The sequence below is a fragment of the Tupaia chinensis genome, unplaced genomic scaffold, assembly GCF_000334495.1.
Source record: "Tupaia chinensis unplaced genomic scaffold, TupChi_1.0 Scaffold000132_1, whole genome shotgun sequence".
Classification (NCBI taxonomy): Eukaryota; Metazoa; Chordata; class Mammalia; order Scandentia; family Tupaiidae; genus Tupaia; species Tupaia belangeri.
Window position 1 is genome coordinate 722,702 of NW_006159601.1, and position 8,627 is coordinate 731,328.

Consider the following 8,627-nt stretch of genomic DNA (forward strand, 5'->3'; position numbering starts at 1 on the left):
CCTAACGTGAGTGCCTCTTGTGTGAGCGCCAATGCCCGCTGCCAGGACTGGAGGAGGGCACGGGGTACCCAGAGCAGATCTGGCTGCCTGGCACGCAAGCCACATTCTGCCAGGCTCCGGCCGCCGGTTCACACGACACTCACACGTTATGGTGGGGACGCGGGCCCCTTTTCTGTCTGTAGCTGGAGAAGGCGCGGCCCACAGAGGTGTCGCGTCCCTGGGAGGTGTCATGGCCCATGGACATGTCCAGCAAAGCTCACAGAATGCACCGTGGACACACACGGGACTTCCCGAGCCGCTCCCTCTGGGGCTGTCTCGGAGCTGCGAGTGGTGACAGCCCCGAGTGTGGATGGGACTCAGGACTCCCAGCTGCTCCGTGTCAGGACCTCAAGGACTCCTCCAGGGATTCTGTGCCCTGACTATCACCCAGTGTGAGCACAGACTGGAGAAATGCAGAGAACCCAGCTGAGCATGTGGGGCCGGGCGCAGGGCACTGCTGGCCGCAGCAAGGAAGCGGCCCAGGAAGGCCCAGGAGACCAGGTAGGGGCCTGATACCCCGTCCTGCTCTCCTCCTCCCAAGCTTCCTTTAATGGTCCCCGGGCAGAGGGCGAATGCCACGTTCCCGGGAGCCTCTGTCCTCGGGAACAAGGGCCGGACTGAGCTGAGGCAGCACGCGTGGGCTGGTTCCGATCCCTCGCAGGGCAGTCGGTGCCCTCTGGCGAGCTCCAGCCGCTCACGGTGCCCTGGGAGTGTCTCCACCTCCCCGCCAGGAGTCTGTGCTGAGCTGTGGGTCGAAGCCCTGATGGCCTCACTCCAGGGAGAGGGCCGATGTCCTGGCCCAGGCATGGCGGCAGAAGGCAGGTGGCTTTTATGGCAGAGCAAGGAGGCCAGCGACCCCTTCCCAGCTGTCCAGCTGGCGGTGGTGGCGCTGGTGTGTGCTGGGGGGAGCCACCTCTGCAGGCGCCTCTGCAGGCGGTCAGCTCGTGCGTACCCTTTGAGATTGGGCAGGGTCCTCATGACCGCGGGGTGGCATGAGAGGGCAGCCCTGCAAGAGGCGTGTCCTTGCCAAGAGATTGCTTTGTGCTCAGCGTGTCAGGACCCTGCACGCTGAGACTGGAAAGTGGTCGGGCTCTGTAGACATTCAGGCCGGGCGAAGGTCCCCACCCCTGACCCAGCCTGTGGCTACGTCAGGGTGACGGGTGCCTGCTGGTCTCTAATGCACACCGCGGAGTGGCCTGCCAACAGGCACGGCCCCGCCCTGGCAGGGGCTGGGGCGGCATGGTGCCCATCACCACCGTCGGGGTGGACGTTTCTGGGGGGTGGGAGGGGACGCAGGGACAAGGTGCCTGGGGAAGGAGAGTGTCACGGGCAGGAGGGCAGGCCGGTACCCCCTTCCGCAGCTCACTCGGACGAGGGCAGGAGGAGGCTGCTGAGCTGTGGGGGTTGGGCCGGGGCCACACCAGTCAGAGCCTGCGAAGGTGCTGCTCGGCACTGCCTGGGCCTCAGTGCGAACCAGGGCGTGAGGGTGTGAGGCCAGCAGGGGGCACACGTGGGGGCCTGGTGGCCTTACTCCCATCTCGGAGTGTCCCACCCGGTCTTGTCGGGCTCTGCCTTGGGGTCCCCTGGCTGCATCTGTGTCCCCGAGAAGCCTCTCTTTGAGCCCATGCAGGGGAGGGCTGGCCTGTGTGGGGGGGGGGGGGGGTAGCCCTCCAGCCCACCACGCCCCGCGTGGCGTCCTCCCACGTCCGTCCCGCCTCCTGCTCTTCCCTCTGTCTGCTGCAGGGCTGAGCCCTGAGTTCTATCCCGCCTCTTCCCCAGTCTTCCTGGCAAAACCTCTGTCTGCTCCTGGCCTACCACAGCGGCTCCTCCGTCTCACACTCCGAACCCTCTCCTTAGGGTGCTGACCGAGAGCAGGCCAGGGATGCCTCTGACCCCGCCAGGCCGTGGCTGAATGGGGGCAGGGTGTCCTGTCAGAACGTCCTGGGCCCGCGCGGCTGGCTGGTCCACAGTGGTCCCTGAGGACGGCACTGCTGCCGTCACCTCTGCCGTAGAAGCCACCACCCCGGCTCATCCACGGGGCTGTCCCGGCCAAGCTCTCAGTCGGCGCTGTTCCCGACCCCGGAGCCCTGGAGGTGTGGTCGGCCCTCTGCGCACGCGGTGTCCATGTGGCCTGATGCCGCTTACCTCCGGGTTGCAGTTTTCCCCTAGTCATGTGGGTTCAGATCACGGCCTCACCCCAGCTCGGGCGTGGTTCTAATGCCTGCCAGTACCCAGGAGACGAATCAGAGGCGAGAGCCTGGGCCACTGGACGTGGCACATGCGTGGCTCTCTGGCCTCACGAGGGTCTCACACGAGTAAAGACAAGCCACCGGGGGGCCACCTGTGCCTCTGTCCCCCCCCCACCGCATTTTGCTCAGACAGAGTCTTCGCGGTGACTGCCCCCCGAGGCCCAGCTGTGCAGCTCCACACGGGCCGCACCGTGGTCGGAGCCGTGCCTCCATGCCGCGAGCTCATCTAAGGGAACTCACTCCCTGGCGCCCTCAGCAGCCTCGGCATTGGCACCGTCTCAGAAAAGCTGCACAGAACGACAGTCCCTGAGCCACACCTCGCCGGCCCTCCCGTGCTAGTGCCTGCCCACGGCCCACGTGACATCAGCTGGGAGCCCCAGAGACTGGTTCTGTTTTGGGGGGGTAAGAATTTTGCTATAGGGTGCACGTGCTTGCCTGAGAGACAAAGCGAGACAGAGACAGGAAGTGAGAAATCCCCCGGAGGGATGGCCACACCTCATTCCCTTCTCTCAGGATTTTGGGCACACACACACACGCACACACACACACCGGTGTGAGTTCCAAGCTGCCCGGTCCAGGACTCAAACCAGGGTTAACTACGTGGAAGTCCAGCACCTCAACCACTATGCCACCTCCTCCTGGTCCCAGAATCTGATTCTAACTGACCTACTGGGAGCGTCCATGCAGGCGACCCTCTGGCCCCGTTTATGAAAGGAACAGACAGCTGCTCTACTGTCGGGATCCAGAGAGGGTATCACTGTCCCATAGGCGGATCCCGGAGAGGGTGTCACTGTCCCACAGGTGGATCCCGGAGGAGGGTGTCACTGTCCCACAGTCGGGATCCCGGAGAGGGTGTCACTGTCCCACAGTCGGGATCCGGGGGAGGGTGTCACTGTCCCACAGGCGGGATCCTGGGGGGGGTGTCACTGTCCCACAGGCCGGGTCCCGGACGGGGGGGAGATGGGATCCCGGAGGAGCGTGTCACTGTCACAGTCGGGATCCCGGAGGAGGGTGTCACTGTCCCACAGTCGGGATCCTGGAGAGGGTGTCACTGTCCCACAGTCGGGATCCGGAGGAGCGTGTCACTGTCCCACAGGCAGATCCTGGAGAGGGTGTCATTGTCCCACAGATGGGATCCCGGAGGAGCGTGTCACTGTCCCACAGACGGGATCAGAGGAGGGTGTCACTGTCCCACAGTCGGGATCCCGGAGAGGGTGTCACTGTCCCACAGGCGGATCCTGGAGGAGGGTGTCACTGTCCCACAGGCAGATCCTGGAGGAGGGTGTCATTGTCCCACAGACGGGATTGGAGGAGGGTGTCATTGGCATTGTCTCTGCCAAGGCCATGAGAGTGGTCCTACGTGCTGAGAGGGTGTGCCATCTGACCCCCGAGGACAGCACTGCCACTCGGTGCCACACCCCCGGGCTGTCGGGTGTCGTGGTCAGACCCAGGGCCCGAGTGCTGGGCTCTCTGGCCCCCTTCCTCATCAAAGTTGCAGAGGCCATCCCTCCATCCAGAGGAAGTGGACCACAGCGCCCGGTCCTCAGCACGGCCTCACGTCGGGGTCGGGCTGCTTTCACCCCGCTGGAGCAGGTGTTTGCAGGTGGGCTCCTGTTCCAGCCCAGGGCCCGTGGCTTGTCCTGGGTGGACTGCCTGGTCCCGTGAGCACTCGTTGGGTCCTCTCTCTGCCTTAGACCTTGGCTGCCCAAGGCCAGTGAGTTTGGGGACAGGTGGTTGGGATTTCAGTGCTGTGTAAAGAGCCGGCTCCGAGGGGTCGAGGTGGAGTGGGGATTGAGCTCCCTGGGACACAGACCTGGGGTGCCTCCTTCTCTAGGCCTGCCTGCCTCTGGGCTTTCTGCTTCCCAGGCACCCCCAGGGCAGGAAATTCAAGTGTGTGTCTTCAGGCCACGTGGGAAGCACGCAGAGACCACTTAGCGAGGCGTCAGCCCGTGTCTTAGTGGAAGTTCACGGTTTGCAAAACCCGCAGCAGGAGATGTGCATTTTCATTTGACCTCAGGCCTAAGCAGGCGCGGGTCATTTCAGCAGGTGGACGCAGGTGGACACGTGTGAATAGCCCCTCGGCCCTTTGTCCTGGAGCCCCGAAGTGAAGCACTGAACCTCGCTCAGTGCCGCTGCCCGGTCTGGGCTCAAGCCTCCGCTTAGGTCTGGAACGGGCCGTTGTGAGCACCCCCAGCCTACCTGTCCCAGCACCCCCCCATGTGCACTGGTTGCCCTGCTGCAGAGGGGTTCTAGGATCCAGGCCCGGGGGGCGGGGACACCTGTCATCCTGGGGTCTTGCTCTCCATGGCTTTGACCCGAGTGTTGGCCTTGGCTGATCTTGGACAGAGATATCCAGATGGGCAGACCTCCGAGGGGAGCTTGTTAGCCCTCAGGGCATGGCACTCCCGGGCCCGGGGGCGGGGGGGCGGTTTCCTCTGTGCTGAGGAAGGGACACGGTAGTGGCGGGTCCTGAGTTGCCCCAGTCCTGTCTTCCTCCAGCTCAGATGAGAGGTGGGGGTCTTTTTGACAGAACTGTCCTTACCTCTGTGAACAGACCTGGGGCAAGCCTGTGGGAGCAAACCGTGCAAGCCCACAGGTCCCAGACCCGCCCAGCGTCCTCACGGGGGCCAGCCCTGGGCTCACGCTCTGTCTCTGTCTCTCCCTCTCCCCTCCTCTGATGTGTTGCCGCTCTCCCTAAATTAGTGCACCTGGGGAGGGGCAGAAGTGATGAGGACCCAACCACCCTGCAGCACGCCCTCCACAGCGCCCTGCGGAGCGTCCTTCCTCGTTGGACCAGGCAGGTCCAGGCCGACTGCTGGTCTGTGAGGGTGGCCGGGTGCGCGGGGCCACTTGGTCCATGGCATGTGGCACGGGCTGGGAGGAGCCTGTTGGAGACGGCGTAAAGGGCCGTGGCGGGACATGCCTAGCCGTGTCCCCGGGGCTGTCGGGGCGGCCCGGACTTGCAGCTGCGTGTCCTCTGGATGTGTTGGTGCCCCCGAGCCGCTCAGGAGGAACTGAGAGGGGCAAGCAGCGCCTTCCCTAGGGCATGGTCCCTCGGAAGACAAGGGTCTGTTCACGTGCGTGTCTGCAAGCAGAGTCTGGGAACACAGGTGGCATTGTGTGGCCCCGCTCCAAGGAGGAGGGCCCTGGTTCCACACCGGGGCTGCTCTCCACAGCATACCCCCAAAGCGTGGGCGCTCAGGGTGATTTCAAAGCCAATCGGCAAATGAGTCGATGCATTGCAGGAAACCCACACTCGGACTCTTACAGCGTGAGCACCTCCTTCCAGAGAGGGCTGGGCTCACGCGTCCTGTGGGATGGAGGACAACCGCTGAGTCTGAGGACACTCGGGTCACTGCGGGCTTCGGAGGGCTGGGCTGGGCTGTGCTGACCCTGAAGACAATCGAGTCACCATGGGCTTTGGAGACCTGGGCTGGGCTGTGTTGACCCCTGAGGACAGTTGGGTCACCGTGGGCTTTGGAGGCCTGGGCTGGGCGTTGCCGACCCTGTGTTTCTGGAAGTGTAAGGACCAAGGGGGGTCATTCCTAGTGGCTCTGCTTCCTGACCTCTGGGGGCTGTCGGTGGGCTTGGTTTGGGGCTGACCCACAGAAAACTTACCAGTTTGTCCGGCTTCTTTGTTTTTTCTCCCCCAAGTTCTTGAGAGTTGATCAAGATAAAGACAAAGACTGCAGCTTGGACTGTGCGGGGTCTCCGCAGAAGCCTCTCTGTGCGTCGGATGGAAGGACCTTCCTGTCCCGCTGTGAGTTCCAGCGCGCCAAGTGCAAAGACCCTCAGCTGGAGGTCGCCCACCGTGGCAGCTGCAAAGGTGAGCAAGGCCAGGGCTGGAGCGGGAGCACTCGCTGGCCGGGCCACGGCAGTGCGCTCCCTGGCTCTGTTTCCTGGGCTGGAGTGCTCACTCCCTGGGCCACACGCAGTGCGCCCGCTGGCTCAGTTTCTGTGTTTAAAAACCGAGCGGCTTTGCCTTGTCCGTTTTCATCAGAGCACGTCAGAGAGCAGAGCAGCCTCTGAGCGCCAAGGGCAGGGCGTTCCTCTGCTGTCTCGTGCCGTCTTTTCTTAGAGCCGGCACGCGGCGAGTCTAGCTGAGCATCGCAGCGTTTACGCCAGTCTTCTAAAGCCACCCCACGAAGCTTCTTCCTGGCTCCTTCGCTGTCTTCTCGCCCCGTCAAACGGGTGTGGGGGCAGAGGCAGGTGGCGTCTCCAGGCTTGTCTGTGCTGACCTTGCGCTTGGGACCTGAGAATTTTCCCGAGCGAGCGTCAAATGTACAGCTAATGAACAGGCGTGTTGCAAACCCGAGTGCTCGCCCTGGGGAAGGGCCGGACTCAGCTGCTCTTTCGGACCCCAGTCCTGTGCAGAGCTTTGCCTTAGGCCATTTGAGCAGGCAGGGAGCCACGCAGGCCGGAAACTCCCGACAGGACGCTGTGCTCCTGCACCCCTCTCGAACGGGACAACAGGGCCACCACTGGAGCGAGTGTCTTGAGTAAGTCGGGCCCTTGGGTATCTGGATTTGAATCGCCGCTCGGACAGCACGGGCTAGCCGCACCCTGACCGGAGAGCTTTCCTCTGCCGCTGTGGAGACACCCCGGCAGAGCTGGACTGGAGGCAGGGGAGCCCCCAGCGTGGCCTTTGCTCTGCCCGCGTCCCCGCTGTCATGCCCCGTCCACGCTCCCCATGAGTGTGGCTGGCCCGGAGCAAACACTGTGACCTCGCCCACGCCTGTTGGCGACAGGTCGTCATGGCTCTTCTGCCATCGTGGTTTGTCCAAAGTCAGCGAGGACCAGGGCCGGTGCACGTGAAGGCCGCTCACCCAGCGCCTGCTGGCACCCACGGGCAGGCCGTGGGCCGGGACCTCAGCCTCGCGGGCTCCTCAGCACCACACGCGCTACCGTGCATTTAGCAAGAATAACCCTGCCCATTTCCTTGAAGATCTAATAGTCACTTAAGAAGCATTTCCAGGGCTAGCCATGGCACGGCGGTTAAAGCGGCTGGACCTCATGTGGTGGACTATGTGTGGACTACTACTTGCCCCAGGTTCAGAGGAAGCGTGAGCAACATGCTAGGCATGTGTGCATGCCCAGAGTCTCAAGCGGAGAGAGGAGGAGGAAGGACAGCAGCTTGGCCATTCCCTGGGTGCTTCGTCTTCCCCCTCCTCCCTGTCTCTCTGCAGGGAGAGCACGTACCTGTCAAAGAAGCGTCCCGAACCCACGGACGCACGCCTGCTGGGGCAACGCTCCACTCTCCTTCTGCTTCTTTGACCACGGACAGTGCCACTCTTGGGGTTCTCACACCTTTTGGAGAAAGAACCGGGTGTCCTAGATGCTTGCTAGGACTGAGGGGGTTCAGGGTGTGTCGGGGTCCCTGGAGCTGGCACCAGGGAGCTGTGTCGGACCTGTGAAAGTGTGCACGGAACGCTCGTCCGAGAGATACCCCGCGGCCGAGGGCTTGAGCTACAGCTGCATCGCAGCTATCTGTGCTACGAGGACGAGGAGTGAATGGGAAATTGAAGTGTCAGGCCATCTGCTCTCTAGAGAAGCTTCCAGAAGCAATTGTTTGCGACGCCTCTGCCCGTGAGGGCGGGTACTGTGGGGGGTGGGACAGGGTCACCTCTCACCACTCCGCTTTCTTTGCTGTTCCCCACAACCTGCCCGTCGGTCACTGCTGGGAGGCCTGAGGACACCCTCAGCTCGGGCCTGTCCCCTCCTGGTCCTGGCCTCGCAGACGGGGCTGAGGGGTTCGCAGACCGAGCTGCGGCTCTGAGGAGGTACTGGCCTGAGGGGAGAGGGAGGTCCAGCCTGCACAGCCCTGCCTGGCGTCCCTGATGCTAGGGTGGGGCTGGCCGACCAGGCGGTGCTGTGGGTATGACCCCATCGCCAGGGCCGGGGCTCACGTTGTTGTCGGCTGGCCGCTCTGGGACGTACTATTTGGAAGCAATTAAAATATTTCAGTTTACATTTAATTAAATCGTATTAAAATATCTGGTGCATTTCATATTTTGATCTAACCATTGACCCAAATAGAACTATGGTGGTTTCTCTGATGAATTTTTCTCATAGTTTCATGGAGTTCGTGTTTTCAGAACTCAGCAAATGCAACCTCCATCAATTAACATTTTCCATTTGTTCTGAGACCGTTGGGGCTGTCTTTCTTTCCAACATCTCTGGCATCAAATAAAAAAGCCAGAAAAGAAAAAGAGGACGAATGTTGGAGACCTTGGGACTATCTGGGGATTTCTGGGATCAGACTTGTAGCAGCTCTCTGACAAGAGCGACGTCGGGGCAGGGCCAGGCACGAGCGCGTGCAGCCCACGGACAGCGCTGGGG

At 62.5% G+C, this 8,627-nt stretch overlaps 1 protein-coding gene across 1 annotated transcript in view; it reads left to right on the forward strand.

The window, feature by feature from the left end:
* SMOC2 (SPARC related modular calcium binding 2) overlaps positions 1 to 8,627 on the forward strand; it is a gene marked incomplete at its 5' end in the record, with an annotated part of 150,027 nt that overhangs the window by 46,318 nt on the left and 95,082 nt on the right. The window contains one exon of the mRNA XM_027770418.1: positions 5,943 to 6,114. Within this exon, the coding sequence (XP_027626219.1) occupies positions 5,943 to 6,114 (172 nt within the window). The remainder of the gene's footprint in view (positions 1 to 5,942; positions 6,115 to 8,627) is intronic.